Here is a 22,471-nt window from a genome sequence, read left to right on the forward strand (position 1 = left end):
CTCGCTCCCCGCGCGGGCTGCGGCCTGGGTCGGCGGCCTGGGTCGGCGGCCCCGGGCGGGGCGGGGCGGGGCGGGGCGTCGCGGGGCGCCGGGGCTCGGGGGCGCGGGCCGCCGCCGCCGCCGCCGCGGGCTCACCTGCGCCTCCGGCCCCCGCCCGCGCTCCCGCCGCCGCCCCGCCCCGGCCCGGCTCATTGGCTGCCGCTCCGAGGGGTGGGGAAGGGGCGGCCGCGGGGAGCTCATCAGCGCTGCGGACCGGCTCCTGCGCCCGCTAGTCCGGGACCCGGCGGCGGCGGGAGCGCGGCGCGGCTGCTGCGGGGACGCCCGCGAGTCCGGCGGCGGCGGCGGCGGCGGCGGCGGCGGCGGCGGCGGAGGGAGGCGATGGGGGCGCGAGCCGGCTCCCGGGGCCCGGCCGGCGGCGGCTGGGGGCGCCCTGCCCCGGGGCTGTAGGGGCCGCGCCTCTCCGGGCGCCCGGCGCGTGGAAGAGGAGCCGGACCGCGAGCGGGGCGCGGAGCATGGGGACGGCGGCCGCCGCGGGAGGAGGCGCCGGAGGGGCGCGCCGCTGGCTGCCGTGGCTGGGGCTCTGCCTCTGGGCGGCGGGGGCTGCGGCTGGCCGAGGTAAGCCCGGGCGGGCGGGCGGGCGGGGGCGGGGCCACCCTGAGCGGGACCCGCGCCCGCCGCGCCGGCTTCCCAAGTTGCGCCCGCACCTGTGCGCCGCCGCCGGGGAGGACCCGGGGGGCCGCGGCCTCCCACCCAAGTTTGCCAGCAGCCGCGATCCTACAGGTTGCCGTGCGCGGGGCCCCGACCCCGACCCCGACCCCGACCCCGACCGCAGCGCCGCCGCGTCTTCTGCGCCCTCCCCAGCTGCTGCGGACCGGAGCAGCGCCCCCGCCCCCGCCCCCGCCCGCCCCACTGGCCTCCGAGGCGCGAGACCACGGGTGGGCGCATCGCGGTGTCCGGGAGCGCCCGGCGAGGGGCGGCTGCGGCGGTCCGCGTGGGGGGCTCCCACGGAGCGGGCGCCTCCCCCTGGGGAGCAGCACCGAGCTGGAGCGCGCCGGGCTGGGCACCCCGCGGGCGACACCGGCCCGAGCTCCTGGACAGCCCTGGGCTTGCTCCCGAGGAGGCCGCGCTGTGCTGTGCGGGGGCCGGGGAGCTGCGCCCGCCGAGCCCGGCCGGGGAGCGGGAGCGGGAGCGGGAGCGGAGCCGGAGCCGGAGCCGGAGCCGGAGCGCGGGGCTCCTTGCTGACTCCGGAACGGCAACCCCATTTTCCCAGATCCCCTCCTCTCTCCCTCTCTCTCTCTCTCCCTCTCTCCCTCTCTCTGGACTCCAGTGGAGTAACATTTTGCAACTGGTTTCACCTCCACCGTGACCGAGAACCGGGGGCATCAAGTTAAAGACAAATCCCGCCGACTTGTTTTGAAGATGATCAGAGGCAATTTCAGACGTAGCTTGAATATTGTGGCTTTACCTTTGAAATGATCCCGAAGCTTCCCCTTCCCGCCCATCTTCACCTTTCTCCTTCCCCGCGTGCCATCCATTAGGTTTAGAAGGTGTCACTGCGCCCGATGGTTTACCTGACGCCTGTCTGGCGAGAGGGGGACCGAGCTGACCGCCTCCCCTTCGGCTCTCCGCTGGCCCCAACAGAACCGGTAGCCGGGAGGCGGAAAAGGCTGGAAGGGGTTGACGAGGATCACGAAAGAACCAGTCTAATCTAATTTTTATGAAAGCTAACGGTGTGTTAAAAAGCAGTCAGGGTGCCTAGGACGAAGAATTAAAAAAGAAAGAAAGAAAGAAAGAAAGAAAGAAAGAAAGAAAGAAAGAAAGAAAGAAAGAAAAAGAGGTGGGTAGAGGCTGTTTTATGATCTTGTTCAGTGACTATTTGCATTTCATTCCCTGAAAACTTTTTCTTTTTCTCTTTCTTTCTTTCTTTCTTTCTTTCTTTCTTTCTTTCTTTTTCTTTCAGAGCTGGCTTTTTAAAAAGCAGCAAAGATTTAAAAATGAGCCTCGGTGACTGCACACACTGGGTTATGGTGAAGCCTAGTTCTTTCCCTTGCTAGAAGCATAAGCTTCAGCCATTTAATTTACTAGGGAGAATGCCTCCTTGCAAAGTCAGCTTTGAGTTGTTTTTTAATACACTGTTATGGGGGGAAATGGGCCTTTTCTGAATTATCTAAATGTCTGAATTCCTACTTGCTATTTGATGTGGAATACTCCACTAAGAGTGACTGACTTCACATACTGACCCCTTGGAATTCGGTTGGTGGAGTTGTCCTGAAGCCAGCTCCAAACAAGAGGTGGGGACATGCCAGAAGCCTCTTTGGATGGAGTTTTGCTGGCTGTGAAACTAAGGCTAGCACCTCTTGTCTGCAAGCTGTTCTTTAAAGGTCTCCTAGAAAACATACTGTACACTCTGCAGGCTTATTTACAACAAAATGTCTTGCACAGATCATAGTAATGTTCAAGACACATGGAGTAGAGCAGTATATCTAGTATTTCCCTTGTAGTATTTTATGTTTGGGGGTATGAAGCCCATTCCTTAGCACCTGTCAGAGATTCTATATGAAATGAGCAGCCTGTGAAGCTCCATGCACCTGGCTTTGGACAGGTGGGCACAATTGGAATTTTCAGAACCATGTTTCTGTGTTACTTAAGTTCTCCCAGCTTGGGACCGTGTCCATTCATTAGAAGCAAGGTGAAGTGCACTCTTTGGCATGTTTGTTGAGTAGTCTCACCAGACACTGTGGAGTTGGCCCTAGGTTGTTCTTCTTTATTCAAGGAATTTTTTTTTTTTTCTGCAAGCCTTTTCATGTGGATTTGAACCAAGGTATTTTGTTGCCTGAAACAACAGGGTATATAGAATTATGCCATTTGTTTTGAAGACCCAAGAATAATTAACAATTCAGTAACATTTTCTCTACAGTTACTTATCTTTTGTGTGCAAGATGATTGCACCAACTTTTTTTCTTTTTCATTTTCTTCTCCTTCATACTTAATGTAACCATCTAAAAATCAGAGGGAGGTTTGGAGTGATTGGCTCTAAATGAATATACTCAAAGAGGAAGGTACTTGGGACAAGAGAGACTGCTCATAAAAACTGTTACAGCCCAAGGAGCAATGTTCTGGCTCCTTCCTTTGCAAACAAGACTTACCTCTTAAGATTCATGTTCCTGACTGCTGGCAAACTGTAAGGAAGGCACTTTGGTGCCATGATTACTGTATATTTTAACACTTTCCAGCTTAAAAGAAGATTGTTTAAAAGTTATTCATGACCTGCCAAGTGCTAATTGAATCTACATCGTGTTGTCATGTTGATTTGTTTTTGTTCTTTGAAAAACAGGAATAGTGCTGTAGATCTGGTTGTGATTCTTATATTAGATACTGTACATAAAGATAGCCTCATTTAAAGGCAGGGAGGGAGGTAATCTTAGATAGGCTAAACTTAACACACAGTTCCTTGTTTTAAAAAATTTCCCGGACAATGACATCTTCCTTATAATAGCCATAGTAAAGCATTAAGGGCAAGAGAGATACACATTTATTTTCTGTGCATAATAGGGTCAGATGGTTTACACATACTTTTATCCTTTTATCTGTCTGATTCATACATTTGAAAATCTATAGTTATTTCCTTCTTAATGAACTTTATATGCCCCTGCCTCCTTCCCCAACCTCCCCTACGCCTGGCCTTTCTCATTCTGTTCCTTTTCCACAAAAGAACTATCCCTACATAGTGCTATGAGGAAAGCGTCTTTTCTCCCAATTTCCTTCCAGATTTGTCTTTTTCTGACTCTTGGGTTGTTTGCTCTCAGCTCAGACAGTCCCATGGCACCTTCTTTTCCTACCCAACAAAGTGTTCTGCTCAAGAAATGTCTCTAAGTATCTTAGTTCTTAAGAAGACATTACTGGTTCTGATCTGGCCCTTAGAAGGCAAGCACTTGTCCTTTTTCGGGGGTCTTACTTTGAAAAATAAATATCCTTCCTCACTCTCTGAGTGACCTGTGTGTGGTTCTGTAAGTGGTACCCCATTTGGTGGGAAAGGCTATGGGGCCAGGAATCCTCCATGAGCTCTCCGAATGGTATGACTGGGTGGGTCAGATAGTTCCAGACCCTGCTGTCTTCCTAGTGAAGGAAGCACTCTTCGGTCTATGGTCTCGATGACTTTATTGTCCTCTTTCTGCCATATATAGTACCCAGCTTAAAATATTGCCAACTCTAAAGGGTTCTCAAGGAATCAGTTGTACGGGAGGTAGTGGACATTTGATACCACTCCTTTGTGCCTTTTCTTCTTTTTTGAATATGAAGGATAGAGACCCAGACTACATGCATTCAAATCTAATCCCAAAGACAGATGCGTGTCCAGATAAAGGTTTATTCTATAACATCCTCTTAAAGAAGGTAGTTGTGAAGATACAGGTATCTGAAAGGACAGGTGCCCCATTCATAGAAAGTCCCAATAGGGGGATGCTTCTCGATTGCACTTTTGCCATCAATCCTTGTCGTCCTATACTCTGGAGAGTGCCAGTTGACCAGCCATGCCATCGTCTTCTCTTCTGTCCTCTTCATTCTGATGTCTTCATGAACTAATGGCATGACCAAATAACCAAATGGAACATTCCTGTAATGAGAGCTGCATACTCCAGGTGAAGATCCTGGCCAGCTCATTCCCCCTCATTTGCTAAATGGCTGCTTTTGGCGTGAGAAGTTACCATTGTGTTGCAACCACTCTTTATATTATGCCTGTTCCTTAGGAGAAGGCATTTTTGTAGCCTTTTTTGAGTGCGACATAATAATAGCAATTATCGTATTTAGTGTGTGCCATTGATTAGTCTAAATAGCTTATGTATGTTAACTCATTTAGTCCTTAACACTGTGAGGTAAGTAATATTCTCGTTTCTAACATGGGGGAAAAAAGGGCAAAGAGGGGTTAAATAACTTGCGCGAGGCCACAGAGTTAGTTTATGGAAGAGCCTGGATTCGAACCTACACTCTGATAGGACTGCTTTCAGAACGATGCCAAAAATAAAATGACCCTTATATTTTGGTGACAAAAGGACTAAAATTATTTCTCTATAACTGTGAGAGTTGTAGAGGAATTCAGAGTAGCTTAAATAAATCTATAAATATATTCAGATAAATCTCAGAGATTTATGTTGTATGAAAACAACCACCCTCTCACCATTCAGCTCAATATACTTTGGGATTGGATTCACACTTAAAATTCTGAATGCCAGTTTCTAATATGATAGCTTGCTTTTTTTTCAATTTTGAATTTCAACAGAAATATTACTCTGATTGAATACACCATCCATGGAATGGCAGATCCCAAGAGACTATTTGTTGCATGTCTTGTATTTTTAGCCTTGTTTGCCGGGGAAATGTGGAGCATGAGATTTGAGAGTAGATTGTTAACACCAGAGGCTGCTGTTTCTGCTGCTTTGGGTACTCCTGCTGCTGCTCTTTCGAGGCAGATGGCTAGATTCATTTATAGAAAATAGATATTCGTTCTATTTTGCATTTCCACTTTGAAAAGAACTTTTAATTGTTTGTGCCACATTGCATCGTATGGCCTTACTGTGCGCATACACATGCTGTGTGTAGATAATTTTCAGAATTAGGTGGATGTTAATGTATTCACTTTGGGCTGCCTGAGAAATCCGCTGCAAACTCTGTTGTGCTTTTGGAGTATTTCTTCTGAAAGCGGGTGTGTGTACGCAGTACGGGGTGTACCACGTATTTTATGCCTTACACCTGCCCCACTGCACCGACTTTACTGAACTAGAAATTAGGGGCAGAAATACTGGGTTGTGTGTCTGGCGCTTGAGTAGAAGCAGTACACCTGTATTATGCTTCTCAGGACATCAGACCAGTGCAGGACTCAAAGTATTTCCTAATACTGTTTCTAACAAGACAAGAGTAAGGTGAGGCCCGAACTCTTCCTCAGTGGCCAGTTCCTTGTTTCTTAAACATGGAAACTGGAAAGCCAAAAGCTGCCTTCCAAGTGAGGTCAATGACAGCCTCCCTAGCCCTGATGCAGATACTGACTCTCTGTCACCAAGTTTGTGGTTCATAAAGTGCAAAAGAGCCTTCCTCCCCAGAAAGAGAGGATCCCACCAACCCAACCTGGCGTTGTAAGACCCAGAGGAATCGTGTGGGGAAAACGGCACGGCAACGTTGTGGAGCTTTATTTAATACGAATGAATTTCGCAGATACTTTCTTGTTATAAAAAATCAGGTGTTGGTATTTCTTGATCAGGTAAGTCCAAGGGAAAATGATAGTGCAGAAGTTCCAGAAGGTAGGTGATTGGCAGGCTGGCACAGGAAGAAATCGCCCTGCATACTTCAGAGGCTCAACCAGCACTGGCATAGCTATGTTTTGTGTAATATCATTCACAGATTTTGATAACTTACTATAAAAGCAAATTTATTTTCTAAATATTGGATGAGAAATTTGCCTCTGAATATATTTGTACGCGTGTTGTTGGGAGCAGTGTGAAAGTGATTGGTGGCTTCTGCTAGCAACAGTGCTTTTTTAGTTACCGTCTTTATTTGAATTTAATTTAATAAACTCTCGGAGAGGAGGGGAAACCAAATGATCATGGGTTATGGAAGCTAAGCTGGTAATATCTTTGAAACTCACAAATCAGTGCTTTTCAAATGTTAATGTGCATTTGAATCACTGCAGAGCTCCTTAAAATGCACCTTCTGAGTTAGTGGATCTGGGGAGGGGCCAGACATTCTGCATTTCTCAAGGGCTTCTAGATGACCCCATCCGTGGACCACACTTTGAGTAGCAGGGCTATAGGTGATAATAATTCAGGGTTTGTATTTTCAGTATTGCTTTTCACGTGCATGCCAGTAAGAAGTGGAATTCAGTGTAAGACTGTTTTTAAAATGCCAATACAAGAATCGGTAAACACAAATGTCAGTTTTTACTCAGACAAACATGCAGCCACTCATAAAACTAACACATTCTGGAGCTCCGTTCTGAGATGATACCCTGTCCTGCTTTCAGCATTTGTAAGGACAGATGCAATATTTGAAAAGTCCCGAATTCTCTTTTGAAGTAATTGAGGACTGATGTTTGCATGTAATAAAGAGAAAGTGAGTCCCTCAGAAGTTGAGCAGTTTGCCCAAAGTCTGTTAAATAAGAAGCTTTTCTACTCCTCTGGGTCACTCCTTCATTCTGTTGTTCCTTGGCTGTACCTGCACTTAAAATGATCTGGAATTCAGGATAATGAGAGAACGAGACTATAGCTAAGTAAGAGGTAGAGTAAAACCAGTTGGTTCAAAAAAGCAAAGCACTGTTCATATAGCGAACGGAGGCTCCCCCACCAGTGGGATTGTGGCTGTCACAATAGCATGTGTAGCTGCTGTTTGGGGTCTCTCTGCTGCGAGATAGTTATCTCTACTTGACAGGGCCCATTATGATCTACTGTTACTTACCCAGCACCTGGCAGTCCCTGTCCAATGGCATATGCCAACCAATAGTTTTTACTCCAACCCTATTATGTTAAGGTATGAATATTATTTAGGCTAAACTTGCTAAAACTTATTTAATACTTGATAAAATAACTTAGGAAAATTTAATTGCCAGAGAAATAATTAAAAACTATAAAAGGGTTTTGTATTTGTTTTTTCCCTTAACTAGATTGTAAAGTCTACCTTCCTAGACAGACTGTTCTAGAAAGATGGTTAAGTCTAAGAGTGACAATCTCATGGATGCCTGTTTTGAGCAATAATTCATTTGCATGGAACCTGACCTTTTTAAGGTGGGCTCACAAGTCCGATTGCTTTGTATTTTCACATCCACCCTGATATTGAACAGATGATAAAATTAGATTGAGAGGTTTTTCAACCAAGGCCAGGTAGGTAGCCGTAAATAGTACCAGGACTAGAAGCTGAGCCTTCAGCTGGTTTCTGGGCCTTTTGGATTTCTTTACCATGGAATTCTGTTTTATTACCAGATAGGTTGATTAGAACCGAACCAGATGATACGACATTTTGCTCACAATACGTTTGAGACAGGGCTGTGGTTGCATGATATATGATGTCAGAGAAATAAGTGAATACAAATTTTAGATGAGCTGTGTTGCCTTCTTGGTCTGTTGGTATTACGATTCTCACAGTTACAAACAGAGATGGCCCCGCCTGGGAAATGGGTCAGAAGTGATTGGAGAGAAGTAAAATTGTGAATATATCACTAATGGCATACTGCAGTATAGCAAAAGTTGTATGTCAAATATTCTGAGGAACTCGCTAGGCAATAATATTTTCTTCATCAAAGGAATTAAAGTGTTCATTAAAGTAGGTAAAGTCACTAATTAGTTTCTGGTTTTATTTTTAAAGATGCCATTACAAACCAGACTCTTTAGAAATAGACTACTAGCTCCTCAATCTGCATGGCTTTCTTTTTTTAAAGGTTTTTATTTATTTATATGAGAGAGAGCAGAGAGGGAGAGAGCATATGCGTGCAGTGGGGAGGGGCAGATGGACAGGGAGAAGCAGACTCTCTGCTGAGTGGGGAGCCTGATGTGGGGCTCAATCCCAGGACCCCCGGATCATGACCTGAGCTGAAGGCAGACACTATCCAGCTGAGCCACCCAGGTGCCCCTGCATAGCTTTTAAATACTTTGTCTTTATTATTAATTTTGAGTGTTTGTGCTTTATTTTTTTCTTCTTGTGTACACTTGTAAAACAAGATTAAGGTCTTTAAGTTTGTACTTGAAAGTAGTGGCGTGGCACAATGCAATTGAACCTCCAATAAAAATTTTCATCCCTGTGTCTTTAAGAGTTTTCCAACCTATCTTTAAAAAGAGGTAGGGCCAAAAAGTACAGACCACCAGACAAAATTCTTTACCAGACAAATGTGTGTTATAAGCCGTTTGAAAGGGATCCCTGGGTGGCGCAGCGGTTTGGCGCCTGCCTTTGGCCCGGGGCGCAATCCTGGAGACCCGGGATCGAGTCCCACGTCGGGCTCCCGGTGCATGGAGCCTGCTTCTCCCTCTGCCTATGTCTCTGCTTCTCTCTCTCTCACTGTGTGCCTATCATAAATAAATAAAATTAAAAAAAAAAAAATTAAGCCGTTTGAAAGAGGCTGGAAAAACTTTAACTATCCTGGATCTAAATCGTCAACCCTTATATCTCCCTTAGTCTTGGGACCAGAAGCTACACTCATTGCCTGTAGCTTGCATCAGATTTCCAAAGTTGTTTCCCTTAAGAAAAACAAACAAACAAACAACAAAAACAGTCAGGAGGTTCACAGGTTTATTTTTATTATTTATTTATTTATTTATTTATTTATTTATTTATTTCACAGGTTTTGTTAATGTGAAATTTGGGTGGGATGTAAGTATCTGGGGGTTTGCTTTAAAGAATTAAAGCTGAATAAAGGATTTGTCATTCATTTCCTTTTTCACATTGAGGCAAAAAGAAAGCAAAAAAACTTGCACTCAACACATTTAATATTTTCTCCAGTTTAGCAGACAGCTTGAAATGCATGTCAACCTCTGGAATGGCTATGCGAAAAGACAGCTCTACTGTATCATATCCTGCAGCAGAGAGGACCATCACTTGTACAGCCAATTATTAATAATTGTCAAGGTGATAAGTGCTTTAATGCATGGATATCTGTGTATGTATTATATATTAGCAGAATGTCATATATCATCATTATAGCAAATTTAGATCATTAAAGTTCTGTGCTATTAATTTAAATGGCATTAATAACACACTTGAGATGTAGATACAGTTTTGACTCCTAAGTCAGCTTCTTAATTTAGGTACTTCCATTTCTGCCTTTCTCCAAGGTTCTCTCATGGAACCCTCAAATCTTTGTTTCTTTTTTTTTTTTTTTAAGATTTATTTTAGAGAGCTTGTGTGACCGCAGGAGTGGGGGCAGAGAGAGAATCTCAAGCAGACCCCTCGCTGAATGTGGAGCTTCATTCAGGGCTCAATCTCAGGACCCTGAATTGAAACCAAGATGCTAACCCAACTGCGCCACCACCCGGGCACCCCTGCCTGTTTCTTCCTGCCATCACTCCCTTCTCCAAAACTCCTTTCTCCTTTAAGCAATGTCATGGGCCTGGGTTGTTCAAGGCCACATATCCTTCCACATGTCCCTTCATTCTCTGGTTCTTTTAGTTTCTAAAGCAAGAAAGAAATGAATAAATTACCTATAAAGCTCCTTCATGCACTAATACTTTGTGATGCCCTCTATTGTTTCCTGTATCTTTTGTTCACAGTATTTTTTTTAAATCATTTCAGGAAGCATTTCTTGGCATTTTAGATATGTATCAAAACCTTCAAAAAAAAGTTGTCGTGGGATCCCTTGGTGGCGCAGCGGTTTGGCGCCTGCCTTTGGCCCAGGGTGCGATCCTGGAGACCCGGGATCGAATCCCACGTCGGGCTCCCGGTGCATGGAGCCTGCTTCTCCCTCTGCCTATGTCTCTGCCTCTCTCTCTCTCTCTCTGTGACTATCATAAAAAAAAAAAAAATGTCGTGGGTCGTGGGGTAGAATTTCCAGGACAAGGTAGTGGGACTTCAGGAATGTTGTTGGTAGGCCTTGGCTTAAGCATCTTGAGGATGGTACCAACACAATAAAACATTTATTTCTAGGTATCAGTTTTTCTTACATCAGTGGTTGTAAACTAATGCAGATACAAGCAACTCTAGCAACTGAAGTGGGTTGCTTGGAAAATAGCTGGAGTGAGGACACTCCCACCCCCATTATAGCTCATTTTTGCTCAGTTGGGTGCAAGGGGCTATGGTTGCACTATTGATTGACTTTTTTTTTTCTAAGAGAAACCAAACTTATGAAATGTTATGTTTCCAGGTTCAAAGTCTTCTCACATTGTTTTAATAAAACACCTTTGATGAACAAAACTCACTCTATAGACCACTCAGGCTCCCAATTTGTCTCAATGACCTTGGTGCATTTTTGAAGAGAGTTAAAGGATCGGGAGCCAGTCAGTTCTTGTGTGCAAAACTCGTCTTTCTTTGTTTGAGCTGCACTTCTAAAGCTTCCTTTAGCTTTGTGGACACACACTGTCTAAAAGCAGAAGATAGAAAGCATTTACATGGCCATCCATCTAACATTTGATAAACATTAATTTGATCACCAAGTTTCTAGGTACTTCTATTTTCTGCTCGTAGAAGAAAATCATCAAATTACATCCCTGAAAAGAATCCTAAAATTACTAGGACAAAGACCAACTTTCTCCTTGAACAACCAAAGTCTAGAGAAGCAAAGTAGCTTTTTTGATTTTTACAGGTCATTTCTTTTGGAGTTCGCTTGTGAATTCAGATCTTCCCTTTCTCAATGTCATTCTTACCTCTCTTCCTCTCCAGGCCTATAATAACAAAAGTAATCAATAGAGGCACAAAGGAATTCAAAAGAAATGATACCAGAAGACTAAAGACTATTGATCATTTTTCCTCTCTGTTAAAGGATGTCTTCCTTTCATTTAAAATGTTTATATTTTTCTAAATACCTTTGAAATAATACAGTTTTCCCTTCTTGGGTCAGGTCTTAGTCCCAGAACGTTGGGGTTTTGATTTGAGGGACTCTAGTTAGTTCAGTGTAGCAGAGCTAATTAATGTCATAGAAAGGGTTTACATTATAGATTTGTTTTATGCTGGGATGAAATTTGGGGTGAGTCTTGAGCTTTGGTCTCAGTTACTTCTGATCCTTGGTAGTAAGTGTGTTCAGTATGAACAAATACTGAATTGGTGTCTTGGACCTACTATAATCACTAGCAGGCCCGAAATCCTTTCTAAATGTCATTATTTTAAAAATCTGTACATAGGGAAGAATCTTATATTAACTGCATTTCCACTAATACAATGTGATATTAGCGCTGTGAGCTATGCTTTACGCAACGGATATACTTTCAGAATGGTATTGCCACACAGCTGCTAATTCGTATCTGGGTAAGTAAATCACTTCCAATTTCTGTTTTTTTTCCCTGTGTAAATCTGGATTTTCAGGTGTGGTGAGAAGGTAACACTTTGCAATTTGAATGGTCAGCTGGGCCTGTTATAAGGCGGTGTTATTCAAGTGGATGTAATGTTTGGACACTCTGAGGACAGTAGGTGGAACAGACTTCAAATGTGCATAAGCATTTGACTTGTGCTTCTTCTAAGAGAGCTTTTGATGTTGGCAGCAGTATGCTAGTGATACCCTCAAAAGGCTATACATCTGCATTCAAAGAGAGTGACTGGATATAATTTTAAAAGCTTCAGTTGCTGCTTCTCATGCGATCCCTATTGTTCCTTATTTTAAAATGAATTCTGCACCTCTGAAGGCCATGATAACTTGCAAAAAGCAATCCCTGTGGTTGAGCTGGAGTGTGGAAACTCTGGGGACTGGATCATGATGATTATTCATATCCAAGCCACCTTGCTGGGAAAGTGTTAAACACATAGGGCGTGGAGAAACTTCTGATTCTTGGAGTGAGGTGTCAGAATAATTGGGGTCTGGTTATTTTTAGCAGTTATCAGTGTAGGATCTTGCTGCTGGAACTGGTGGTCAGGTTTTAGATCTACAAATCCCTGGTCATCACAGCAATGCTATTTTCTCAAACTTAGCAGAAAGGCAGATGTCTGTAGTGTTGTCAGCCAGGATGGGGGAGAAAACCATATGCGGGTCCTTTGAATGTGTGTGGGCATCAACTTTGTTTTGAGCTTAAAAATGATGTTTAACAGTTTATGTTTAAACAGTTTTATCGAAACAGTAGATTAAAGATGAGCACCCAAAGTGTCGTGTGACCCTGGTTTACAGAAATCCATATGTGTATAACTTAAATTATGACGACAGGGTCATTCTCTTGTTCTCCGTCAGCTGTGGCAAGGGCCTCTATCTACCTCAGAGTAATCAAGTCAGAGTCTCCGGGGGGATGACCCACTGGCATTTTTTTTTTTTTAAGTTGCCCAGGTGAATCTCAGTTTGGGAATACAAGACTGAGAGCCATTGACTTAATGGTTACATTGATTGTATATAAATGTAGGTTCTGATCTTGTTTTGAAATTTAGAGAAGTAATTTGAGAATCACTAAGAGATTAAAGGTGACAGCTCAGCATTTGCCTCCCCTTTTGTGTTAGGCGTCATCTTTCCACGTTGTGTCCCAGATGAGTGAGACTGGATATCGGCACAACACATTTCAGCCTTTGGGAGCTAGACATCTGCTAGGAGGGAACAACTGGGGTATTACTAAAAGAGATGAGATTATATGAGAGGGATTATATATTAAAAATCCAGGCACCTGGGTGGCTCAGTGGTTGAGCGTCTGCCTTCAGTTCAGGTCATAATCCTGGGGTCCTGGGATTGAGTCTCGCATGGGGCTCCCTGCAGGGAACCTGCTTCTCCCTCTGCCTATGTGTCTGTCTCTCTTATGAATAAATATGTCAAAACTTAAAAAAACATTTAAAAAAAAAAGGAACCTAGGTTTGGAGGTTGTACCATATTTCCCCTCTGGACAAAAGCCCAGGGCTCATAGATTCCTAGCCCCTTGAGGCATCATTGAACATCACCTTGGCCCAGGACATAAACAGTAAGTCATCGTACTTATGTGTTGGATTAATATCTTTGTGCTAGCCTTGGTGTCTGAAGGATATAGGCAGTGCAGCTCCTCCTACAGTGTAGGTCAGAGTCACAGTCCACACCACTGCTGTTGATGCAGAGAGGCAGGCAGGGACACCATGGCCATTCCAGGGCAACTTGGTGTAGGGTATCTTTCCACCCCAAGCATTTCTAATAGTACTGCCCTGTTCACAACTACCAGTGGTTCCTTATTTATGAAATCAAATATGTAAACTGTAAGACATTTTGTAATCTTGTTGTGTATGAATAGATAGTTTTTTAAAACATAAAATTAAACTGGGCAGTTGTGCGCTGAGCACTGCAGGTAAGAAATGGGGCGCTGTCACCATTTGACTCTTGTGTGTGTTTCTCCTGTAATGCACCATTTGGATTCTCCTTTAGAAGTAATCATTCTTGGGGATCCCTGGGTGGCGCAGCGGTTTGGCGCCTGCCTTTGGCCCAGGGCGCGATCCTGGAGACCTGGGATCGAATCCCACGTCAGGCTCCCCGTGCATGGAGCCTGCTTCTCCCTCTGCCTGTGTCTCTGCCTCTCTCTCTATCTCTCTGTGACTATCATAAATAAATAAAAATTAAAAAAAAAAATTAAAAAAAAAAAAAGAAGTAATCATTCTTGCATTCTGTGCTCATCATTTCCTTGTTTTTTTTTTTTAAGAAAAAATAGCTAAAACAAATATGTATGTACTTCTACCCAAACACAGTTTACTTTTGCTTCTTCTTGAGATGTATTTAAATTAGAGTCTACATATTTCTCAGCAGTTGTTGTCACGACAAGACTGTGTTTCATCTCTCTTATTACATGTACTGTTGTTGATTCACTTCCCTCAGATACAATATTCCATGGTGTGACTCAGCCTTAATTGACTTATGTTGCTGTCAGTGAAATTTAGGCCTGTTCAGATTTTTTTCTTTTGTAGAAGTGCTCCTAGGAACTTTGTTATGCATATCTAATGGTACTCATTTTCAAGTGTTTCTTACCTATCTAAGAGCAGGTTATTAAGGTCGAGAATGCAAGCATCTTAAATTTTCCAGATGATGTCACATTGTTTTTCAGTATGTGAGTTTGTGAGTTCTCATCCTTTCCCATCAGCTACTATTTGATATTTCTAGGCCTGGAGGATTCTGCTCATTTTTAGTGGGTTATAATATGATTATCTCTGCATAGACTTAATTTTCATATTTCTGATTACTAACGAAGTTAAACATTCTTCCTTATACCTCACTGCCATTTATATTTCTTCTGTGAAACACCTACTCAAGTCTTTTGCTCATTTTTTCTATTATTGTATATTACTGAATTGTAGTAGTTTTAAGTGTATATGTGTTATACATGTTTTATATGTATGTACTCCTTAATGTATTACAGGTGATTGAAATTTCTTCTTCTAGTTTTTTTTATGATATTTTCCTGATGATTGAATATTTTGTGTTATTTTCTCATGAACTTGTTTCAATTTTAATGTAATCAGTATTTTCAGTCATTTTATGCTGAGCTCCTTTGTGTTATGCTTAGAAAATCCTTCCTAAATGTAATTAAATACATTCTCCTATATTCTAAATTGTATAGTTTGGTTTTTCATATTTTTGCCTTTAATCCACCTAGACTACATTTTTATTTCTTTTTTTCCATGTAGAGTTTGAGTTAGAGATTTCACTTCATTCTTTCATGTGCGTACTGAGTTGTTCCAGAACCATTTGTTGAGAGGTCCCCTACTTTCTCTGATGATCTATAATGTCACCTTTGTAACATATGAACATTTCATATATGCATAGATATTTTTTGGTCTGACATTAAATTGTCTTTAGAACATTTCCAGCAAACCTTTCTGATCCCCCCCCCCCCAATCTCTTTATGTGCCTTCTACTTAACTGGACTCCTTGCTGTGCTTTTAAACTACCCCACAGTTTCCTTTGTCTTGTGCATTTTGTTACTTCTACCTATCACATGTTGCCTTATGTATTATATTTAGGCATTATTTTAGGCATTTATTATGTGCATTTTGTTACTTCTACCTATCACATGTTGCCTTATGTATTATATTTAGACAACTATTTACTACTGTTAGGGAGGTTTATTTCTCTTTTGCTCTGTTATATGTGAATTTTTGAAATCAGACATGGTGTTTTATTCATCTTTGCTATCTTTAGACAGAATATGGTCTTTCACTTAACAGATATTTGACAAATCATTGAACGAAACTGGGATTTGTAAATAAAGGGATATTATCCAACGAGGTTCATTGTGTTTGCCCACCGATGATCACTGAGATTTGTAGAATTTAAATGCAGTGACCAGGGTCACACAACTTGGTGGATCCCTGATTCTTTTTTTTTTTTTTTTAACTTATTCCAGAACACCTTTCATTATCCATTCTGTAGGAAAGAACTGAACTATCAGGCATTGCCCAGAAGTATGAACTAATATGAAGATACTAGAAAAAACGTGAAGAGAATATGTGGCAAGTCCAGGATTCTCAGACTGATTGAGTCTATTGCCAATCATGACATTCACTTCACATCCAGACATGGGGCACTTTCCAAGCATGTTGTGCTCACTCACATCTCTATGCCATTGTTCTTGCTCCTTGTTCAACAAAGCTGTCTTTGTGGACCACTATCCATGAATTTTCAACTCGAGTGAAATTTCAACCTAGAGTGCAAGTTCTCCTTATTGAATGCTGTATTTCCAGACCTTGACATCATTTCTGGTACTGCACCAATCAGACTGTATTCTAGTTCTTTTATTTATAAGTCTCTCTTGCTCTTGATTTTTTCCAACCAAGGCAGAGATAGTTTTGTATTTTACTGTATCTTCTCAACATCTAACACAGGGCTATGTTTGGAATCCATTAGGTTTTCAAGGTGTTCTGATTGCAGAACCAGACAAGCAAAAAAAAAAAAAAAAAAAAAAACCAAAAAAAACAAAACCTTTGCGTGAGCTTATAAGTATGTTCTGTCGTTCCATCGTTTAGGTGTATAATTCATTTTGGTAGAATCATTGTGCTACCTTGTCTAATGAAATACAAAACCTATGGGAATGATAATACACTTCCACAATATTAGCTGTTATAACAGTAGCCTAAATTAGCTAAAGAACTTGGTATAATAGTATTGAAATGTCCCATGTTAGGGAGGTTTGGCTGGGTTTCTGATTGAATGAGGCTGTATAGTTGGGAATTTGTATAATCAGAAGAGAACTTAAGGATCTGAGGCATTTGAGTTGAGGGTTCAAAAAGAGGACAAGTATGGAGAAAGGATGAGATAAGAGGGAACCAGCTACAAGTAAGTATGCTTTGGTTCAAGAGCTGGGCCTGCAATGATTATAGTTCTGGAGTGAGCATTCCGACTTGCTCTTTGTTGCAGGTCATGAAGGTGAACTCTTGAGTGTCTCCTTCACTCCACTGTTTACTACTGGGAGCTTCCAGGCAGGAGAACCTCAGGAAGCTAAGTCAGTGAGCCAGCAGGGCTGCCAGTGGGAGTTTCAGAGCTGGCATTCTCTTTTCCATCCCGGAAGTCAGGAGTAGGCTTAAATGGTTAGATTAATACAACTAAGAAGCCCAAGGGAGCTTAATTGTACTTACTCTAAGTAGTTCTTTTAGGTGGAAGTATTTTTTTCCTTAATTTTGAAAACACCAAGTGTTTATTAGAAGAAACTTGAAAATACAGGAAAGTATTCAAGAGAACAAAATCCCAATAGATATGCAAAAATAACCACTCCAGGGAGTTCTCCAGGTAGAAGCCACATTCCTCACGGTGCCTCTATTAGCCTCTAAATCCTGTCAGTTCCTCTCTGCGTCTACCATTTTGAAGGAGGAGCAACCAGTTATCTGAGTACTAAACCAAATACTTTAGTTCTTCTCTTCCTGTCTTTTCAGAATGTTGCCTTCTTGGTAGCAGATTCTTAGTATCCCTATGACATATCTTCAGTGCTTTGGATAATGTGAGAATAGCACATATTTGTTGTTTTTCAGTAACTGGCCAGAGCTCACAGACACACCCTTTGTAGCTGTAGTACCCCAAGACCCTTGACAGCTGTGTCTTCTGAGAATTTCTATCAATATTGCTTTGTGTTCATTGAGGTGACTAGAGAAAAGACCACCAAATCATTTCTTTATCTCTCAGTGTGAGGATGATATGTGATTTGGTTACTACTCTGAAATTCTGAATGACAATTTTTTTTTTTTTTTTTAACACACTCCCAAGACAACTTTGAAGGATGGTTTTTCTATGCCTGGTATGTTACCACATCCACATCATGGATTTTATCTCAACATCAAGATGAATCAGACGCTGGCTAATATGAGCACTTCTAAGTATTGTAGACTAAGATAAATAGGGATACATTTGTTTAGAATATTTATTGTTATTACGTGTATGCAGACTGTCTCAGTTGTGGTGAAGCCTGTCTCTAGGTACCCAAGAGCAATCATCATTACAGACACTCATATTCTGTATTTGTTTCTTGGATGGCAACAAACAATTATATGGAATTTTCATAGGCAAAATTAATTAAGATTAGAACAATTAGTCTTTGCCAAGTCCCCTCTTACCTTCTTCTTAAAAAGATTTAAATGCATCAGAAGTAATTAAGATGTAGACAATAAAAATCTGAAGACCATATTTTTTGGCAGTCTGTGACTTAATATGTCTTCAATTCATCTGTCCCTTTACCACCACCACCTCCCTTAGTTCAAATCCTTACCTCCAAAATGAAAGCTTCTAAATTCCTAAGCTACAGAAGTATTTTTCCCCAGTGTGTGCATATCTGTAATGGTATTGGAGTTTCATAGCTGGTAGTCATCTGTGCAGTGAGTTGAATGCCTGTTTATGTTTCCATATAAAACACCTTGATGACAGGCTTGTTGTTTCCTGAATCTTTGCATACCTATGGTTTGACACATTTTAGTGATTCAAGGAATAAATGAGTAGATGAATGGTTGAATAGTTAGCTACAATGAATATTTGTGTGTTAACTGAGCTCTGGCTTGCTAATTTTTTATGATCATGTGACTCTCTGCTCTTTGCCACTCATTGTGGTAGATGCTTGACATACGTATACGTATGCTTTAATTCCTACAACAGCTGTGTCAGGTAGGCATTATTCTCTGTTTAACAATAAGGAAATTAAAGCTCAAATGTACTTTCCTAAGACCATACTTGTAACAGTGGAAGGGAGGAGGATCAGAACACAGGTCAGTTTAGCTCTAATACATATATATGCTCTTCTGTCTCATATCAGGGCGCCTTCCAATTTTATAATGAAGAGTCCCACGGTGTCCAGGAGTCTTCAGACATAATACTCCTTTGAGAGCCAGCTATAGTTGGTTTTCCCAGCTACTTCTTAGTTACTAGGTGTGGTAGCCGTTCCCTAGGGGAACATGTGTTGAAGTCTTATCTTTTGGTTCTGTCCTTAGCTGTTGTCTCTCGTACAAGCAGTTTACTGATGACCGTTTTTCCTACCGTGCAAATGTTCTTGGTCACCACACCTGTCTTCCTCTTTGATAGTGTAAACAGCAAGCTCAGGAATGATGGAGTCAGGCTCTCTGAGGTTCTAGTGGGCCAGTAAGCACACTCCACTGGCCTTCTCTGGCTGGTGATGGGGCCCTACCTTGCATGGTCCTTTGCTCTTTCAGGGCTGGCGGTTTCCCATACATCAGGAGAAGATTGAAATAGGAAGCTCTCTGCCGTGGAGTCTGTGTCATGGATGACTGACCTTGCTTTGCACAAAGATATACATGAGTTGATGTAGGAACTGGTAACAGTTGGTAATATTAGTTATAGACCAAATGATCACCTCAGGTAAAAATAAGTTGCCTGTATTTCTGACTGGGCTTTTATTGCCTGAGACTCTACTAAGATAATTAGTCCCATTGGCGGGTGTTTGGGCAGGAGAGTTAACATATATTCAACACATTCATGCATGGTACTAGCCAGATTACAAGGCCGTTTTTAAAGTTTAGTCCTCAAAAGGAGGAAACTGAGATTGCAGAGAAGGAAATAAAATTGGAAGATGTTAAATGAACTCTTTTGGAATTATTCATATTGTAAATGATGGATCTGAATTTTTTAATTATTACAAAAGCCATTTGGGTACATTTATTTGTATGCCTATATTATTTTTGAAAGGGAGTGAAGAATAGTGATAAAGCCCACAGTTCCTAGAATCAGAGTATTTGAGTTAGAATTCAGTTTTTAGCACTTATTAGCTGTGTGGCCATAGGAAAATGACTTAACCTCTCCGTTTCAGTCTCCTTACCTGTAAAATGGGGATAAGTGACAATACCTATTACATAGGGATATTTTGAGGATTAATTAGTATATGCAAAGTGCGTAAAATAATTCATACATCATCATTTATATTACCAGTCTTACTGTATTTGAGTCACTGTTGGAAACTGGGATCTAGAAATAAAAAATACTATAACTGCCAACAAAAGTATTACCGTCTACTACAGGAGATGCTAGAGTAAACCTACAAGACATTGGGGGAAATACGGGGAGTGAGACACCACAGGGCGCTCTGGAAGCACGGAGAGCCCCCCCCCCCCACCTCCCTCTCTTCCCCAGCCTCTGAAGCCCTGAGGAAATAATCCCTGGGCTGAGTGAGGGAATTTAGGCAGGAGGTTTGGGATCATCACGATAGTTCCAGAAGTATTCCTTCCCTTACAAACAGACACCACAAAGGTTGGGGTGGAGGCAATGCCTCGTGTTGTGCTTTTCAGCCCTCGGCTCCTGAGTGCCGTATATATATAACTCCAGGTGCTCCCATCACATTGGTAGTTCATTTTTACCTTTTCCAAGTGAACACTTTAGGCAGACTGATTTACTTTTTTTCCTCCTCTCTGAAATAGAGAAGTGCTCTTTAGCACTTTTACCCTTTGAAAATATAAAATCACTCAAGGGCTTTCATATTTTCAAAGGGCAGAAGCAACTTTAGCGAGAGAGAAGAGTGCAAAAAGCTGACTGATCTTTTTTTTTTTTTTTTTTAAGTGCTATAATGAAAACATGTCTAAGACATATGCTCCGGGCCTGTGTGTGTGGACGCCGGTAAAAAGGTAGATGAGGGAAGGAGGGTGAGGAGGAGAGAGGGATGTGTATTTGGGGAGAGTTAATGACTGCTTTCTCTGTTGCTGGGATTTTATTTTATTTTTCCCTTTTTAACTTACTGGAGGAGAAATAGCCCTTATCCTCCCGCCCCCCCTCACCCCAGGCCCATGCTAAGATAAAATAAATGGTGTTCCTCAAGAATTCAATGAAGAAAACACCGCTTCCTTCCTTGGCATTGATTTGCCAAGTCTCTGACCCCTGAGAATGAAAGCATAACCATCAAGAATTTGGCAGAGGTATTCCTGAGTGAGTTTTGCCTTCAGAATGACAGGTATAGTTATGTCTCCTCAAAAATGAAGAGGGAACAGTTCACCTGTCAGGTAGGAAACAAATAACTGAGCCACCAGCCGGGCCCATTATCTTCCCCCTGCATCACACCTGTGCACGGTAGACACCTCTGGGGTGTCCATCATTTGAAAGGGCCATATTTTACCCAATGAGGTGCTTACTATAAGCAGCCATAGAAATGATCTACTAACTCAGGCTTCGTTGGCAGTGCTGGCTGTTGGCATTCTGTGCTGGATGGGCTGTTTGCTTTCTCCCCAAAGCACAGACCACAAAGTATTATCTGCAGGCAAGATTTTCCTTATTTATGTTTATTATTAAATATAAATGCGAACACTGGCATATGAGGTTTGTGGCAGTTGAGGTTCTTAAATGCTATTTGCGAGAAGTGGTATCTTCTTTTGGGTACCCAGGGGTCACAGCATTAATCAGCAGGCCAATGAATTACCCCAGACCCTCATTCCAAGAAGATACCCAGGACATCGCTGGCTGTTTCCAGAATGTGTTGGGATGGGGTGGGGTTTTCTAGAGTCTAAAGCTGATAAGGAACATTCTCTGCCATTTCAGGGACTCTGTGGTATTGTAATGACTCTGACACACACTCTTTCTCTCTCTCTCTCTCTCTCTCTCTTCTAAGACAGGCTGCACTGCTCTAGTTGGGAGACAGGGAGAGTGGTAGAGTTACACTCTTCCTTGAGTTTACTACAGAAAAGCAATTAATTGTGAAACTGTGTAAGAGTTTATGATACTGCTTTGGATGGACTTGCCCATCAAAGGGCCACTTAAAATTCATGCACAGTAGCAACTGTGAAGGAATACCTAAGACTCATAAATAAAGCAAACCTATCTTAATTTATTGCCAGTACCTTCTATACCCATTGAGCTATTCAGAACCGTGCACAATTGATGTTTCTTTCCTCCAGTTATTTCAGTAAAAAATGAACTCTATTTTATGCCACACAAGCATACTAATAAACCAGTGTTTTGCTGCTTATAAAGGCAAACTGTCACCTGTTAAAATATGTAACTGTCATAGAAAGATAAAAAAGGATCATTTAATAATGATGAACAATGTGCATGTGGCATAAATAGAATCCAAAAGGTAAACAGCAGTTTATTATGCTATAGGCAGCCAGAGCTATTCCTCAATGGAGGGCTCTGCGTGCTCATCTTTGTGCTCTTCCTTTTAAGGGAAATATAACCTGGCCTAACGATAATTCTTGTGTGTACACGTGCATGTATGTGTGTATGTGTGTGTTTAACGGAGGCTCATTATTGGTGCAAAATATGGACTGTTGTTCTTGTTACAGGGGGAAAAATGGTTTTCAGAAATATTTTCTTAACTCTGATGAGAACAATCTTAAGCACTCTGTGTTATTGTTTTCTAGTGCTGAATAATAGGGAGCATTTAGAAATTTCATTTTGCCGCTAGGTTTGGGAAGGAGGATGTTTTTAATTAAGCTCTTCAGCTACTTTTTTTCCCCCCAC

General features: G+C 42.3%; 1 protein-coding gene across 1 annotated transcript in view; it reads left to right on the forward strand.

The window, feature by feature from the left end:
• The first annotated feature begins 391 nt into the window (after window positions 1-391).
• The window catches only part of UNC5D (unc-5 netrin receptor D), a 540,317-nt gene continuing 518,237 nt past the window's right edge, over window positions 392-22,471 (forward strand). The window contains exon 1 of the mRNA XM_041751170.1: window positions 392-615. Within this exon, the coding sequence (XP_041607104.1) occupies window positions 513-615 (103 nt within the window). The 5' untranslated portion in view covers window positions 392-512. The remainder of the gene's footprint in view (window positions 616-22,471) is intronic.

The sequence above is a fragment of the Vulpes lagopus genome, chromosome 4 (genome assembly GCF_018345385.1).
Source record: "Vulpes lagopus strain Blue_001 chromosome 4, ASM1834538v1, whole genome shotgun sequence".
Lineage (NCBI taxonomy): Eukaryota > Metazoa > Chordata > Mammalia > Carnivora > Canidae > Vulpes > Vulpes lagopus.